The following is an 18427-nucleotide window of genomic DNA, read 5'->3' on the forward strand; positions in this document are numbered from 1 at the left end:
AGCTGACTAACACCCAGGTACCTATTTTACTGCTAGGTAACAGGGGCATAGGGTGAAAGAAACTGTGTCCATTGTTTCTCGCCGGCGCCTGGGATCATAATAAATGAACTAAACTAAACTAAACATAAAGTCACCAATACGGAGAGTGTATCTTGCCGTCACAGTGCTTTCCAAACCTTCCCGGGTAAACAACCCGGGCCTGCTCACGTGTCGTGTTCCAATACTATTCCTGGAATCTGACGGGTACACTGAACTGTTGTTGCTGGTCGCCCCTGTGACCCACTGCGCCACTCAAGTACTGGGAAGGGGATGGGGGGAAGGGGAAAGATCAGGTGTTAGGGGGAAGGGGGGTAATAATGCGGGTGGCGGGAAAGGGAGGGAGGGAGGTAGGAAAGAGTATCTCCAATGACTATTCAACTGAGGCATAATACAGACCTGCGTCGCCATTGCTGATTCTCACAGCAATAGACAGTTTCTACTGACACAATGTAGGGGAAATAGAGTGGGGGGAGGAATGCAAAGAGTTTCATTGACACGTAAAATGTTTGTTTATAACTAGGGAAAGAATTTTTTTTTTAATTTTGCCCCGAGGGGCGAGTTTATTGGGCAACGCCACTCATCTTGTGAGTGGACACACCGCCATAGCAGCATGTACAACACTTCCCAATAGGAAGAAAACCCGCTGGGTTGTTCATCAATGTCACGTAAATAACTCTGCGACTGAGAGAACCAGCGTCCCGGCTCACCCTTAACGTGCTCCATCCCGCCGTCCTCTTTACTCCAAAGATTTCCTGCACACACAAATCACATGATTGTGATTTGTGTGTGTAACTCTACGATTCTCCCTCCACAGGTAGTCCCTTTGATCGATTGATTGATTGATTGATGAAGATTAAGGGGCCCTCCAAGAGGTGGCTTTGATGGCTCAACTCCTGTAATAGATACCATGCTGGTCCATAGTCTCACTGGAGGCGCCACAGCTGTTCCACACCTAAGATGGCTCCCTGACAGTCTCACAGTACCATATTTGTACCATAGTTTTGTGTACCCTCCGAGTTGGTCCCGCAGGTTACCTGCATCAAAACGTCAAAAGAGATACCGCAAAGGTCCCATGATGTCAAAGGTGGCAGCATAGTGTCAATGGTGGCAGCATAGTGTCAAGGGAGGCAGCATAGTGTCAAGGGTAGTAGCATGGTGTCAAGGGATGGTAGCATAGTGTCAAGTGTGGCAGCATAGTGTCAAGCGTGGCAGCATAGTGTCAAGGGTAGTAGCATGGTGTCAATGGTGGCAGCATAGTGTCAAAGGTAGCAGCATAGTGTCAAGGGGTGGCAGCTTAGCGTGAGGGACGGTACAAGCAGGTGCGGACAAAGAGCTCCAGGGTTGGGAGGGTGAGGAGGAGGAGGGTGGGGATTGAGCAGAGTCCTGGAACGACCAGACACACGCGAGGTCACGCCGAGGGAGTCAGAGGTCGTGGGAGAGCTGGGGACGGTGTTCCCAGCTCCCAGCAGGTCCCCAGCAGGTCTTGTGGAGTCCTGCTGGGGAGGAACAAGTCTTCAGAAGGGTCCTAAGACACGGACCATCTAGCCTCTTCTCATAGTCTCCCTCCTTCCCTGTCTCCCTGGGTCTCCACCGCTCCCCATCTTATCTTGAGGTTAGCTTGAGATGAGTTCGGGGATTTTTTAAGTGTCCCCGCGGACACTTATCCTCATCCTTGCCCAGTGCTACATAGTCGCAATGGCTTGGTGCTTTCTTCTGATAGTTTCCTTCCTTTCTTATTTAGAGGAAAGTTGCATCGAAATATTGCGGCAACTTTAATATTTGCCGCCAAAAAGTTGCTACAACTTTAGTCGGTGTGTTACACTAAGGTGTCAAACACGTGTATATGATTCACGTGTTTGACACCTGATAGATGTCAAACATCTATCAGTCACGTGTTTGACTGATAGACGATTCAACTTGACCATTTGGTCACCATTTGGTCCGTGAGACCTCTCCCGTCACGCAGGGTGCAGTCACACCTCCACAGATCTCCAGTATCATCTCTTGATACTGGAGATAAAAGGGCCACCACTTACGGGCTATTCATGCCCGTGCCACCGTTTGAGTGGCTTAATCTTCATCAATCAATCAATCGATTCAACTTGCGCTCTCAACTAATACGTCTCAATCTTGTTTTTTACGGCATCGACCAACCAGTTGAAAATCCCGCGTATTAGCCAAACCTTAAGTGCCATAATATTAACGTTTTCTGTTCTTCAGCCTCGATAGGTTAGGTGGGTTGCTTGGGGGTGTACGTTCCTGGTTGTATACAACAGTTGCCTTTTTAACGTTGTGGAAAATGGAGACGGGGTAAAGTCTTGGTCTAACACGTACAGTATAAACGTAATAATTTACATTTTGTATTTATTAATTTTAAATATATTTAAATTGTAAAGTTATATTAACTTTTAAAACTGGTGTAAAAATAACTCTCATTTGTCATTTTTTGTCCACAGATCCCCCGACACAAGCTATGGGCGGTGGTGTGGGCGGCGGTGTGGGCGTGGGCGGCCGCTCAGTACATTGGGGAGGAGAAGCTCTCGCCCATACAGCAGACAGCAGTGTGAGTTCATTTGTGAAGAAAATATTTACGACGCCTTTGACCACCTATATCACCGTAGGTGGGAGGGGGGACTTAGACAACAACACCTCTGACCACCTATAGCACCGTAGGTGGGAGGGAGGACTTAGGCAACAACGCCTCTGACCACCTATATCACCGTAGGTGGGAGGGGACTTAGGCAACAACGCCTCTGACCACCTATATCACCGTAGAAGGGAGGGGGGACTTAGGCAACAACTGTTTCAGGTACCATCCTGGGGAAGGTGACCTCGATGACACACACAGGCGAGTGAGAGACCTTTTCTCCCACTATGGGAGACCTTCTGTGGCTGCGTTAACAGGGACTCCAGCCACTAACACACACACACCTTTGCAAATGCTTCATTGAAGCAATCTGAATCTAACTCTCCTCAAAATGGAAGCCGTCCCTGTGGCCGTGTAAATTGAAATTGAAATAAGTTTATTGAGGTAAAATACACACAAAGGGATGAGGTAGCTCAAGCTATTCTCACCCCGTTCAGTACATCGTGTTAATACATACATAGACACACATCACAAGCAATAAACATATTACCAAACATTCTGAGAGATAAACCTATACATTTCCTTGTGCCCGTGTATGGCAGCCTTGGCTACCGTGCCTCCCAAGCAGCGCCCCATTGTTTCGCCTTGTTGACGCTAACCATTATAACAACCATTAAGGTAATGGAGGGAGGAGGAAAAAGACGGTTAAGGATAGCTAGAAGGATAGGGAGAGGGACGGGGTGGGGGGGGGGGGGAGGGACAGCAATAGGGTGAGAGATATATAGGTTGTTCAAGAGACAGTGAAGCAATGTGTGTGTGCATCTGTTCTGCTATGGGTGAACAGGGCAATATGCCCGTGTTCTCGTCTTGGAGAACAGCTGTACTGTTATAAGACGGACGAACGAACGAACAAACGAACGAGAGAGAGAGAAAGAGAGAGAGAGAGAGAGAGAGAGAGAGAGAGAGAGAGAGAGAGAGAGAGAGAGAGAGAGAGAGAGAGAGAGAGAGAGAGAGAGAGAGAGAGAGAGAGAGAGAGAATGAGAATGAATGAATTTGAGCTCAAGTGCTCCTTAAGATAAGTCAAAAGAAGAGTGTTCCGACAGGCAGGCTGGGTATGGAGTCTTGCCCAAGAGCTCAAGACGGCCTGGCTTGGCCTCACTCCTGGTCTGGTCACGTCTGGAAAGTGAAAGTCCCTCCCACCCTTTTTTCCAGGACCTTGGCCGATTGCATGGGCTGTGTGGTGTGCGGGAGGAGGGTGACATATTAGGATGGGGGTGTGTTGTGGGAGGCCAGGGTCGCCAAGGGGTATTTTACGAAGGGGGAGCCGGGATAGGATGGTTGTTGTTATAGATTCAGCTATTGGGAACAAGTTCCAAGTGGCACGGGATATGGTGAGCCCGTAGTGGACTTACCTGGCACAGGAGCGGTGCTGTGAGTCCGGGAGAGGGTATCAGGGAGGTTTATAACGACGGGGGGGGGGGGGGGGGGAGTAGTTAGGGATTGATGAGTTAGCGAAGGGCCTGGAAGGAAGGGAAGGGAAGGGAATTATCAGGGGGGAAAGGGCCAAGCCATTACGACTATATAGCACTTGGAAGGGGTCAGGATAAGGATTTGGGATGGGACGAGGGGAAGGAATGGTGCCCAACCACTTAAGACAGTCGGGGATTGAACGCCCGCTGCGGAGGCTGCGGTTTTGTTGTTGTTGTTTTAGATTCAGTCACTCGGAACAAAATGTTGCAAGCAGCACGGGCTATGGCGAGCCCGTAGTACTCACCCGGCACGGGAGATGTGCTGTGTGTATGTGGGGGAGGAGTGGAGGCAGAGGGTATGGACGTGACTTATATAGACATCATGGGGACTAATATTCCGATTACTGTTTGGATTTCTTGTTTAACTGAGCTTTAGCCTGAAGCTGTGAGCCAGTCGGCCGAGTGGACAGCACGCTAGACTTGTGATCCTGTGGTCCTGGGTTCGATCCCAGGCGCCGGCGAGAAACAATGGGCAGAGTTTCTTTCACCCAATGCCACTGTTACCTAGCAGTAAAATAGGTACCTGGGTGTTAGTCAGCTGTCACGGGCTGCTTCCTGGGGGTGGAGGCCTGGTCGAGGACCGGGCCGTGGGGACACTGAAAGCCCCGAAATCATCTCAAGATAACCTCAAGATAACCCAGCAACTAGGTCCTGTCGGGTGATCGTCCTCTACGACTGATACGCTCATTTTCTAAACTGGTTTGCACAAAATATCCTCACACCCCACATGTTACAAATGTTACAAATGTTAAACTGTAGAGTGCTGAAGTGGTCAGGGTCGAGAAAGCGAGACAATTTAAGGGTGACGCAATACTTACTAGGAATAGAGGAGTTAGCAGTTTTTTTTTATTATTATTTATATTTTCTACCACAGACGTGGCCACACATTTACAATGCTAACCAGCATATAAACATTTTCTTCTGTCCTCCATAGACAGGGTTAGAGATCAGTTAAACATATAGTTCAGAGGAGTTAGCAGTGAGAGAAGCAGCGGAGTTACAGCTCCGCTACTGTGCCAGGTAAGTCCATTACGGGCTCACCATAGTCCGTGCTACTTGGAACTTTGTGTTCCCAGAACCTAAATCTAAAACAACAAAATTGATAGAAGCACTGGGGGGGGGGGGGGGGGAGGGAGGGAGGGGTCCCACAACACCGTCAGAACACATGCACAAAATAAGAAGCTAAAGTAGATACCTGCATATAAACGGTTTGTTTAAATAGCTTTCTATAGTTTAAAGATAGATAAAAGTATTCCCAATTATGAACACGTAAACAAACTCTAAAGGAATGCACGAGTGAAAAAAAAAAATGTGAGCGTAAGCAAGCGAAAAGAAGTGTTGTTTGTTATGTTCTTAAGTAATTATGAGTTTCCATTCACCGGGGCTGTCCAACCACTTGGGGTGGACGGTAGAGCGACGGTCTCGCTTCATGCAGGTCGGTGTTCAATCCCCGACCGTCCAAGTGGTTGGGTACCATTCCTCCCTCCTCGTCCTATCCCAAATCCTTATCCTGAGAGAGAGAGAGAGAGAGAGAAGATTAAGCCACCCAAAAGGTGGCTTGGGCATGAATAGCCCATAAGTGGTGGCCCTTTTGAGCCATTTCCAGTATCAATAGATGATACTGGAGATATGTGGAGGTGCGACTGCACCCTGCGTGACGGGAGATGTCTCCCGAACCTGACCCCTTCCCAGGGCTATATAGTCGTGATGGCTTGGCACTTTCCACCTCATACTTTCCTTCCTTCACCTGGGTGCATGAGGTCTCGAACCGTGGAACCGTTTTATAATTACGAGTGTTGTCTCTGTGTGGCGCAGGATTGGTGGGGCCTCCAGGGACCTAGACCAGATCGGTCCCAAGATCTTCACCGAGCGGACCAACACCACCCTGAACTGCGCTTCCGGCTACATGCTGGTAGATGTGGAGTTCAAAGAACCCTTCTACGGCATCATCTACCCGAATGGCTCCCGAAATTCAGCCTGTCGTGTCCAGGGTCAGGGCAAGACCAAGTACCACCTGGAACTACCACTCAAGGGCTGTGGTACAAACAGGGTAAGATACAATCCAAATTATCTTCGTCACTTTGTGTTTCGATTTGATTATATCTCAAGAGCTTTGTAACAGGGGAGTATTATTAATGATCATTATATATAACCTCTCTGATGACCAGACCACACAATAGAATGTGAAGGGACGACGACGTTTTGGTCCGTCCTGGACCATTCTCAAGTCGATTGTATCGATATTGACAATATTCTCAAGTCGATATAGACAATCGACTTGAGAATGATCCAGGACGGACCGAAACGTCGTCGTCCCTTCACATTCTAGTGTGTGGTCTGATCATCATACTTTAGCCACGTTATTGTGACTCATTGCCTGCATATAACCTCTCTGTTTTATAACACCTAGCATTCTCTTATAGATATATGACAGCTTTCTCTCTCTCCAGTAGCTGTAAGGTGTATAGTAAAATTACGATAATTTAGTAAGCTGTGATGCAATAATTACATATCATGGTTATGGGTCTTTAACGAGCAATGTAGCTTGGGGCTTGAGCCACCATAAGGGTGAGACTCCTGGCTCCCAGCCTCAGGCACATTGTCTTGACCCGACGACACACAAGGACACGTGAAGCCACACACGCGCACTTTCTCTATTTCCTCTGCTCTAAATACTTGGAAAGATCGTAATTGCTTTGTTTTTGTCAGAAAGACGATTCTATTTTATTTGAATTTTGTTGTATTAAACCGTGACTTTTACACCTATTATTTGAATTACGTAAAAGCTGATATCTTTGGTATCCAGCACGTACACAGACACATGTTAGAGTATTAAGGTCAACACTCGCTCTAGGGGTCCTTGTGGCTAAGGGTGTAGTGTTATATCTCTTCATAGATCCTAGGATTATTATTCCTTCATGGTGGCACTCAAACCACATGGTAGTGTCATATATAGAGCAGTGCCACGACAACAGGTGTACACGGTAGTGTCATGTACAGAGCAGTGCCACGACAACAGGTGTACACGGTAGTGTCATGTACAGAGCAGTGCCACGACAACAGGTGTACACGGTAGTGTCATGTACAGAGCAGTGCCACGACAACAGGTGTACACAGTAGTGTCATGTACAGAGCAGTGCCACGACAACAGGTGTACACGGTAGTGTCATGTACAGAGCAGTGCCACGACAACAGGTGTACACAGTAGTGTCATGTACAGAGCAGTGCCACGACAACAGGTGTACACAGTAGTGTCATGTACAGAGCAGTGCCACGACAACAGGTGTACACAGTAGTGTCATGTACAGAGCAGTGCCACGACAACAGGTGTACACGGTAGTGTCATGTACAGAGCAGTGCCACGACAACAGGTGTACACAGTAGTGTCAAGTACAGAGCAGTGCCACGACAACAGGTGTACACGGTAGTGTCATGTACAGAGCAGTGCCACGACAACAGGTGTACACAGTAGTGTCATGTACAGAGCAGTGCCACGACAACAGGTGTACACGGTAGTGTCATGTACAGAGCAGTGCCACGACAACAGGTGTACACAGTAGTGTCATGTACAGAGCAGTGCCACGACAACAGGTGTACACAGTAGTGTCATGTACAGAGCAGTGCCACGACAACAGGTGTGCACAGTAGTGTCATGTACAGAGCAGTGCCACGACAACAGGTGTACACGGTAGTGTTATGTACAGAGCAGTGCCACGACAACAGGTGTACACGGTAGTGTCATGTACAGAGCAGTGCCACGACAACAGGTGTACACGGTAGTGTCATGTACAGAGCAGTGCCACGACAACAGGTGTACACGGTAGTGTCATGTACAGAGCAGTGCCACGACAACAGGTGTACAGTTGACTCTCACTCATAATTCCATATAATGACGCTGCTGAGCCAGACATACAGTGTTTCAGTATACAACTCATCAATACACTGCTGGCCCTTTACCTTAATACAACAGCTCTTCCACCTTCCAAATACACAAGGTCCTCGCAGCCTAATGCATCAGTTTCCCGCCTGCAGGTGGAGCGTCGAGTGTTCGTCAACAACATTATAGTGAGGTTCCACCCTGGCCTGGAGTTGGAGGGTGACGAGGTCAAGACCATTATCTGCCGATACCCGAGTCCCAAGGTCATACCTCCGCCTGGACCGCCTGTTCCTATCGTGTAGGTTGACCCCCCTTCAGGCGTCTGTCCTCTTGTGGGGTATTTGCATATTTTATTTTTTAGAAGTTCTGCAGATGATGAAAAATGAGTTTGTTTCTTTTTTGGAATTATCACGAATTTTATAAATTACTGTTTGGCCAACTTGACATGTATATTGAGTTCTTTTGTTTGTTCATCAGGGCGCCTCCTGCTCCTGTAGGCCTTCCAGCGCCAGTGAGTGAGATAGAAATTCTGCTCATCATCTGCGCCATCGTGTTCCTGGCACTGCTGCTGGTGGGGATGGCCTGCTCCTACACTTGTCTCAAGAAGCGCAATATCAAGCTGGTCCGCCGGCGTCCCATGTCCCTCGCGCCCTCGGACATCACCAAGATGTCTGGGTCCTCGCTTATGTTCGATGGAGTCAAAATCCCGCGAGCACACGCTACTTCGACCTCCGATTCTGACACAGCGCTCGTCTCACAGTCTGACACCATTCCCTCTGACTACCCCTCTGATCCACCTTCCAGTGGATCGGAAGTGGAAGAGCTGGATATGCGATCTGTGGAACGTAGGTCTTCAGCAGCCTCAATGCACATGCAAGAGGAGACAATACAGGCCTTCCAAAATCGGGCGTTCATTATGGATGAAGACAGACTGTCTTCTGTGTACTCAGACGCAATGATGCAGAGCGACGCAGAACTGGTAACAGCGGCGCAGGTGATCCGGCCGCCTCAACCAACCTTCATGGTGAGAGTCAAACGTGCGCCAACTCCCCCCAAGACCCCCGAACCCGACTACCCACTGCAGCTGGCGCAGTCGCAGTCCCTTACCACCATTCTGGAGAAGGACGAGAGCTTCCGAGCTGAGAGTCTGCCAGGGTCCGAGCACGCCCTACTTATATCCGAGCCTGGGGACCTGGTCCCGCCACCTATGATCCCCCCGCCTGTCATCCTGCCCCCGCCGGAGTATGCCCACATTCATCGCAAGACACTGGAGCTCCAAGTAAGACCTCCACCACCACCACCGTCCGAGTACAGCTCAGTGGCACGATCAGTCTCCGAACACGACCTTGAAGTGGACATGCGCGAAAATATTCGACGAGACCTCAGACACATCGAAAACATCGAAAAGGTAACGACCCAGACAACAGACATCCAGGAAACAGTGGAGCGCCAAGGCCGCCGCTACATGATCCGGCCCCCGCCTTCCGAGCCGGATTCAGAGTACCCGTCAGAAGCCCGCAGTGTAACGGACGTCGTGGAGGAGCTGTTGGTGGTGCCCAGGAGGCCAGAGGTCACCAGTCACGTCGTGGACGACCGACACGTCTCCACCATCACTGAGACTCACACCACGGAGGACATAGAACGTCACAGACGCTTCATCAAGCAAGTGAGTCCATTTATCTCTTTTTTTTTTGGTTGACTCTTAAAATCTAAGTCATATATTGATATCTTGTTTTATATCTGCTTCTTTTCTTACTATATTATTATCGGTACTTCATTAAATAGGTAAATATATGCATAATTCTTAATTTGTATACCTTCTATTTTACTGGATATATCTGGTATTCGTTAAACAGAAAAAATATACATTTCATTCCACCCAACAGTATCACATGAAGCCCAAAGCTCTGCCTCCCCCCAAGTGGAACGTTGCCATCCGTCACTACCCAGGACCCAAATACGCTGACGAGGTTGAGTCATCAGGCCCTGAATGGGAGGGCTATAGCGAACCCGGTTCAGACATCTTCCGTCAACACATGTTCCATGCTGACGAGGATGACTTGACCCAGCTGGAGGTGGAGAAGCTGGAACATCCACCTCCACCTAACTGGAACGTGCTCTTGCGTGTCCTTGAGCCGCCCCCAACAGAGGAGGCCGTCCAGTACGTGCTGACGAGGGAGGACCGAGAGAAATGGCGCCAGATCATCTCCACCGAGTCTACCTTGCGTACAATGCTCACATACGCCACTGTGAAGGAAGATTATGAGCGCATCCGTCATGACCAGAGGTATGCCACGCGTCCACCTGTGTCCTTTAGAATTCCACTTGCATATAACGGAATATCTCTCATGAAGAATCCATATAATAACAAAAAAATCACACTGCAGTACTAAAAGTCGCTCATAAATCATTGTTTTTGGCGTCAAGCCACTGCATTCCATCCTTGACAGGTGTTTAAAACGTTGCTTGCAGCCTTAAGATTACCATAGTACATGGGTCGTGTGTTTACAGGTATGAGAAGCTGTTCGAGCCCCGTAAGTGGGACGTGATCATCAGGATCCTGTCCCCACCCGACACCCACGACCGCATCGACTCCTCCTCCGAGGCGCCTTCCGCATCTGACACCGAAAGCCTTCCTTCGAGGGACGGCCGAAGGTATGTGTTCCATATAGACTGTGATTTTTTAGTAATAATAATAACAGACCCCAGAATAGCTGGAAATAAAAAATTTTTTAGAAAATTAATTAATGAGAAGCCCTAAAATAATATATTAATTTCTTGCTACGAGGTTAGCACGCTATGATTGTTTATTAAATATTTTATCAGCAAACCAGTGTCACATGTTTCCAGCTTATTTTTCTTAAACCTGGTGTAGACATTCTGTTTCCTATGAACTTTTTAGTTTCAGCATTATTTCTGAATTGTCATTAAAATATTCTCCATAACCGTAGTTAATACCACAAAAGAAAATAGTGGTCTCTTTAGATCTCTTTCAATTTCACTCACTTTATCACCAGTTCGTCCCATTACCTCCTCAGTGTTCCTCAGACATCCTGCCTGAGGAACCCTCCCTGGCATCCTCCTTCCCTGTCCTTCCTCCTTCTCGACATCCTTTTCCCTTTCTGGCCTCTTCCTCTCTACCAGACCTTCGATCCGCTTCCTTGGCCTCTCCCTGACTTCCTTCCCTACATCCTAGGTCCCCTCATCCTTCTTCGGGAAAACTATTTAGATTATATGCTACCTTCAGCCTCCCTCTCTCGGCCATGCTTGACAACTTCCATGTCGCTCTCAGGTACCGCAAACACGACAGTGGCCCAGCTGGGCGACGACCATCCCTGCCACCGCTGTATGAGTACGACTCCGAGGGCAACCCTGTGATTCTTCGTCGCCCTGGCCCGCCCTCTGCTCGCTCCCGCAGATCATCCAAGTCAGTGCTTTTCTGTCATGCTTTAAGTCCATGCTGAGCTTTTTTACTCGTTTGTTGTCTATTGCAAAAGGTTAAATGTACTAGTATGTTTACATTTCAAAGTCAGTAATTTGTTTAAGCATTCCACTAGATATATAATCTGATACTTTTTATTCCTGTATTCTTTGGATGACTCGGTGAAAAGTTAGAATAGGTCTGTATAGGCCACAATATTCACATCCACCAATGTTTTTGTCTTCCGTCTCCTCCTAGTTCAACTTTCCAAATCAGCTTTTTCAGAAATTACAAAATACCGTTCCTTCATTCTATACTGCACCCGGCAGGTCAAGCATCCACTCCGGGATAGATGTACGATCCATGACGGAGACCGAGGTCAACTTCGCTCGAGCTGACACCTGGAGCGAGATCAGTGGACCCAGCATGGCCAGCGGGGCTCGCTCCATCGCAGACCGCTCACAGCCAGAGATCACTTATAACGTCCCAGTGTTGCCTGATGACGAGTATCCGGACACTGATTTCGACGACCGTATGTCAGCCAGAACCGGAAGGTCCCTGGCGCGGTCTGCCTCAGAGTTCACCGAGGACTGGCGCCACCACGTGAGTCGCCACTTTCGTCAAACCATTTCTATAATTGCTTTCTTCCCTCTATTTCTGGCTTAAAAATATTAATTTATTTCAAATGGTAAACCAGAGCCTGGTTTTATGCAAACACAACTTTATATGCAGGACAAAGTTAACAGTATATGAAGGTATCTGTCAAATTGCAGTCAAATTCACATTGCTTCTTTCCCATCGTTTGCAGGAGCCAGTGGACAGGTACTCCCACGTGTCTGGGTCGTCTATTGACAGCAAGAGACGTCAGCTGGAGCGCTCATCTACGGAGTACTTTGAGGAGCCGCCACACCTCATTGAAGTAATGACTACTCCTGACCATTCTCCCGACGCCTCTCCGCGCCCAGTAGTCAGGTACCAGCACCAGTACCGTGACTACCACCGCGACTTTGACAACCAACACTTTCACCCAACATTACATGGAGGACGAGGACGTGGTCGATGGAGACTTCATTGTGCAGACTGAGCGACGTACACACCAGCAGCAGCGACGGTCTGATCATCGTTCTGATCGGTCGACGCATTCAGGCCGAGAGGAGATGTACTCCGTGGCAGAGACCGAGGTCTCTGGCTGGGCTCGCAAGCACTAAGTGTATGAATGCAGAGCTCCATGACAAAAGTGCCTCAACCTTATGGCACTCGGTGGCACTCACCCACCATGTCCCAAGAAATGCTTCGCCGCTGCCAGCAACGCGCACAATACAGACAGTGGAATGGAATCCCATGGACACACAGGACACAGGCTTGCTTGATACAAAAGCCACTGGCAGCACAGAAGCTGAGGTATATGGGACGCCATCAGGCCGCAGGACCTGAACCTAACTCCTAGTGACGTGGACATTACTAGTTACACTAACTGCCTGAGGGCACAAGTGTATCATGCTAATATTATTAACAAATCAAACGCAACAGGCGCTGGAGTGGTAGACTAATTTCTGCAGGTCTTGTGTGAGTGAATATAACTGGTGCTTACAAAGGACGGTGACGTGTGCTGGAGGGCACAAAGGAGGCGCTCGACCTGCAGGGTACTGTAGCTACCGAGCAGGCTTGCCGCAGCTCGCAACTGCCTACTAATACAAGTGAGAGACGAGAGCGGCGTTCTTATCAACCCCTCGCGCGAACAACGTCGAGGCACTGTTGAGAAACTAAAACTAATAATCATGATCATTGTTTAGTGCGACTTGCTGGACGTTAACTACTTAAACAAACAGTCCTCTGCAAATTAATTACCAAATGATAAATGCAATTCGACTCTAAAACTCGTACAATAACAGTGCATCGATAGGCAGCGCGCCCACAGATATGAATCCTAGTCACGGTGTGTTGAACTGACCAGGCGTGAGGGGCAGCTAGGACTGTCGCCCCCGCACCGACGGGACACTGACTGTAAGGAGCTGGTCAGCCCACGTTATAAATGTCCTTGTGAAGACGAAGACAAGATGGGGGTGGTGATGACCTGGGGTCAGATGGGGGGGGGCAAGGTCATCCAGATTATGTGAGTGATGATTGGTTGGGGAGAGCAGAGGCATGGTGATAGACTGATTAATTGGTTGATGATTGGGGAATGAGAGTTGGGAGAGGTGCTGGTTGGATATCAGTTTTCAAGTGCTAACGGATAGAGTAGATGGCAAAGCTAAACGAGCGCTGGTGAATAGACACGTTGCTTGTGGATAGTGAGCTTGCGAGTGATGATTTGACTGGATAACTTCGTAACGAAAGTGATGAATATGCATGATTTCGATGACTGCATGATGATTTAGACGCAGTTTAATGAATGGTGATAACTGGACAGCATAATACCAGTGACGATGACTGATTGGGTTGTGAGAGTGGGGGATTTGGCGAATGACTGTAAATTGGACTGAGTGGGTGGAGGGGTCGAGGGGGGGATGACCTGTGGCAGACCTTGCGAGTCCTTAAGACGTCTAGTCCCTGAGGTGCGGCAGTCCTCTCACATCGCTCTGGGGAAGGGCTTTGGGGATTCGGACTGGAGAAACGTAACTTGCCAGCCAATATAGCAAGATAAACGTTATAGTAAAGTATGGTAAACTGAAATTAACCACGATTTTCAAAGTACTAACGTCCCCTGTTTTTTTTTTTTTACAAGCTTTCAAAAATACACAACGATTGAGTTTGTTTTCAACTCTGAAAGGAGTACATCTGATCCAGGTACAAGTTGGTTTATGGTTATGCCAAAGCTTCGACTAGCTTCTCTGTACATAAACTTCTGAACTCTGCATGTTTTCGGGAACTGTTAAGAAGGACCACATGACTGACCAGCCAATCAAGGGACTCGTGCAATGACGTCATTTAGTTGACTAGCCAATAATTAATCGTCATGGTCAGTTTGTTTCCCGAATAGATGCAGTTATACATATACGGCTGTTTAGGGCAGGTAAACACATTTGTAAGTACACACTATGTCGAATTTTCCTCAACTAACATTGTCAAGTATAATATATACATACACAGATAAGAAAATTACCCATAAAAATGTAGCTATCTATGGGAAATTCCAAAAACATACATTGAGGAAATTATCTGAGCCTGAGTCTGATGTATATTCAATGCCACCGAACGTCAATTAATGTTATTGAGCATACTGACTAAATACACATAGAGAATTCTTTAAGTAAGTGTTTCCAGTGTTAGTGCACGACCTTCCGGATCCCGTGAAGGGCTATCGAAAGTGTGAACAAGACCACACACTAAAAAAGCAAAGAATTCACATTAAAAGCATCTACTTACCCAACTAACCCTTAACAGACGTCTAGGTTCAGAGACCTTCCGCAAGGCTCCTGCCCTACTCAACTACTTCAAGGGTACAAATGACAAATCTGAGCACTAACAAGGGGTTCTGAGAAAGACATCTTATATCTTCTTATTTCACAATACATAATGACTATAATTAGTCCTTCATTCGCACAATTGATACTTGGCAAAGAGTACACAAGTCACCTTTATTTCACAAGTGCCCAGAGCTCAGGTTTGTTTGTTTTACCGTCCCACAATACACACCCACCCACTCACACGTACTTGTGATAAACATATTAATCTTAGTCTTCTATAGAGCACAATAATATCAATCAAGAACTCTAAATGGCTTATAATTGCTTAATCAAGATGTCTAGATTGCTTCAGTGTTTAATGAAGCTTGAGTGCGCTTGAGTGCTTAATCATTATTAATTAAAAAAAAGACAAAATATCGAGCCAAAGAGATAAGCTCCATCACTTGGTTCCACAAAAGCCAGAGTTATGAGTGGGTACCATGAACCGGACAGAGAAAGCAGCTTCCTACAGAGAGAAGCGGATGAGAGAAGGGCAGCTGGGCCCTCAGACGTACCTGATCAGTGACATGAACATCTCAAACCTTCAACGAAACATGCGAACTAAAGCATAGTAAACACTTTGTGTATTAATGCTTTAAATACAGGCCATAATAGTTTCTAATGATGTTGTGTTTTATTACCCTCCGTTTCCATGGTTCTGTGAACAATTATTTGACGTTAAACACTGATGAAAGGTAGAAGTGTAGAGGGTTTCATAAGGACACGATAAAGATGTAGGCAAACAGCTTATACTGGCGATATAAAATTTAATATGCTATTAGCCTTTCATGAAGCTTTTGTGCACTTTTTGGAAAAGTTTCAACTTCATAATTATCGCCACTAATCTTTTCTATATCTTCATTAAGCCATAGTGATACTGATTACCTGATATCTGTTACTACATTCTCTAATTTTCAATCCATCTTTTAGTTAATTTAAGTCTTCCAGCTACGTCTCTGAATCGTTGTCTGAATTTATCGGCCGCCCTATTTCTGTGTTCTTGTCACGATGTGTGTATATATATATATATATATATATTTATACATATATACATACATACATTTATATACACACACACACTAAGGTATGCAAGGGAGGAATTAAGCTCTCCCAGTGTGCAGTAACAATCGGTGAGCTTTCGAACACTGTGTACTAATTTAGAAACGACGATTTTGTTGTGAATGTTGAAAGAGAGTTGTTTATAAACCACAACCTAACCTAACCTTCTTAGTATGTTAAGATACTACAATTAGTACTGAAACTATACCAATTCAACGTACCTTTTTCCTTTACAAGCCTCTGATCCCATGGTTATTTCTGGAGCCCTCAACTTGTTGCTTACATCAATCTTCGATCTTCTTCCACCCAAAACACAGCAGCTCGTCTACATAAACGATGGCCAAATGCTCCTTAAATCACACACACACAGCACCGCTCCTGTGCCAAGGAAGTCCAGTACGGGCTCACCATAGCCCGTGCTACTTGGAACTTTTGTTCCGAGTAGCTGAATCTAAAACAACAGCCAAATGTTTACGATTTGAAAGACACTTCGCACGTGTCTCCAGCTATTATGTTCCAACATTTCTACAGCTGATTTTGTTCTTCCTGTTTGACTCGCGCGTAAATACTGCAAATAATAATAATTGCCAACAGATCCAAAACACCTATAGCTTATTTTAGACCTAACTGGAAATAATTATAATTATTTTTTATTATTTATACTTGAGAAAGTAGTTTTTGATTACACAGGCCCGTGAAATTCGCCAATGCGTCTTTGGGGGTCAGACGCAACATGGACGAACATAGCCTGATGATAAATACATAGGGTACAGACGTCTTTCATAGCCTGATGATACATATAGGACATAGACGTCTCCCATAGCCTGATGATACATACGGCACAGACGTCTCCTATAGCCTGATGATACATAGGGCAGACATCTCCCATAGCTTGATGATACATAGGGCACACACGTCTCCCATAGCCTGATGATAAATATATCATATTTATTCATTACTAACATATTGCCAGGAAGCTTTCTGAAGCTTGTGTAGCTTGTGGTAATTAGACGGACCGTACATAGGGCGACCTGTCGTACCCCCGAGGATCTTTTATAAACCTATTTCTTTTAAATCAACACATGATAGTGTTGACCTCTCGTTGCCAGTAACCCTGGCATAAAGGCCTCAAGTTCATCGTGTATTTTGTAACTATGCCAATCGGTCCTAATCTTTATTATTATAATAGTTTTTATTTAGAAGAATGTATGTACAAATAACATAAGAGTAATGTACAACTGTAGAGACAGGACACCTATTCGAGATTCATTCATTAGTATGTGTAACTCCTGTGACAGGAGTTACACATATGAAATCGTTAAGACCGAAATACTGTATAGTACAAGCTTTATTTTGGTATACTTGCATCTATAAGTAGAAAGTCTGGCTATGTAGCATGCAGTGGACCGCCTCCCTACACATTCTCCTTCTCTTTCTATATTTTATTGATTCCGAGGGACTGTCTAGAAAGCTACAGATGAACGTAGTACCCCTTAATAAGGATTCGTTCCAATCTAGCATATTCAACTTAGTCTTTCTAAACCTAACCTGAACCCCTGCCTAGCTAAGAAGAAACTCCTATATTCTTTGATATGCTCATGAAACAATAGTTATCATTTCAATGAACATGACTCAAACTCACACATCATGGTATTATCCAATACAAAGCAACTAGTCGAAAGGACAAAGTCACACAAATATGAATAATTGACAGGTAGCTGTAATACAGCTACCTGTATTTATACAGGTAGCTACAGCTACAGGTAACTGTAATACAGTTACCTGTCCTCAGGCTAGGCATGTAGCAGGAGGTAACCGAACATGCCTTTGATGTCACATGTGTTGAAACGGTCAAAGGCGGCCTCTCCTCCTCCTCTTTCCCTCATCCCCTTCTTCTGTATTATCCTCCTCTCTCTCCTTCTCCCATTTCCCTTCGCTTCTCTCTCCTCGGGAGACAAGACTCCTGTCCAAGATTCATTCATACACATTCATTAGTATGCGTAACTCCTGTCACAGGAGGGACAATACTGCCATATCAAATTACAAGAGAGGCCTGTACGTCTTCCCTCAATATGCTTGGTGATACCTATCTTTTTGTGAGAAAACCATGCCTCTTGGATTTAAAACTAGTCACTGGCTGAGAGTTGCAGGACCTTTGGCCTGGTTTCAGCTGATTGGATATAGGCCTGAGAGAGGTGGAGCCAGGACTCCACCTTAAAGCACATGAGACAAGATGTAAATTATCTCCAGTGTAATAGATCTTGAATTGCTTTGGACATCACCTGTGATCTGATGAGCATTTTTATGAGAAAATATATTCCCCCTTGTAATTCATGTTGTGAATTTGAAAGAATTCTGTTCAACCAATATTAAAAGATCAAAGTTCCCAACACACTGTATTAGTTGACTGGTCTCTTCTCGAGTCATTTAGCCTATCAAAGTTCCAAGAGTGGTGGTGGTGGCAAACCG

General features: G+C 46.3%; 1 protein-coding gene across 1 annotated transcript in view; it reads left to right on the plus strand.

Moving 5' to 3' along the window:
• The window catches only part of pot (papillote), a 62637-nt gene extending 47115 nt beyond the window's left edge, over positions 1 to 15522 (plus strand). The window contains 10 exon segments of the mRNA XM_045766628.2: positions 2496 to 2602; positions 5971 to 6205; positions 8188 to 8330; positions 8510 to 9698; positions 9919 to 10319; positions 10544 to 10687; positions 11325 to 11459; positions 11783 to 12056; positions 12262 to 12474; positions 12476 to 15522. Of these exon segments, the coding sequence (XP_045622584.2) occupies positions 2496 to 2602; positions 5971 to 6205; positions 8188 to 8330; positions 8510 to 9698; positions 9919 to 10319; positions 10544 to 10687; positions 11325 to 11459; positions 11783 to 12056; positions 12262 to 12474; positions 12476 to 12661 (3027 nt within the window). The 3' untranslated portion in view covers positions 12662 to 15522.
• Positions 15523 to 18427: the final 2905 nt, after the last annotated feature.

This window comes from Procambarus clarkii, chromosome 81, assembly GCF_040958095.1.
Source record: "Procambarus clarkii isolate CNS0578487 chromosome 81, FALCON_Pclarkii_2.0, whole genome shotgun sequence".
Taxonomy (NCBI): Eukaryota; Metazoa; Arthropoda; class Malacostraca; order Decapoda; family Cambaridae; genus Procambarus; species Procambarus clarkii.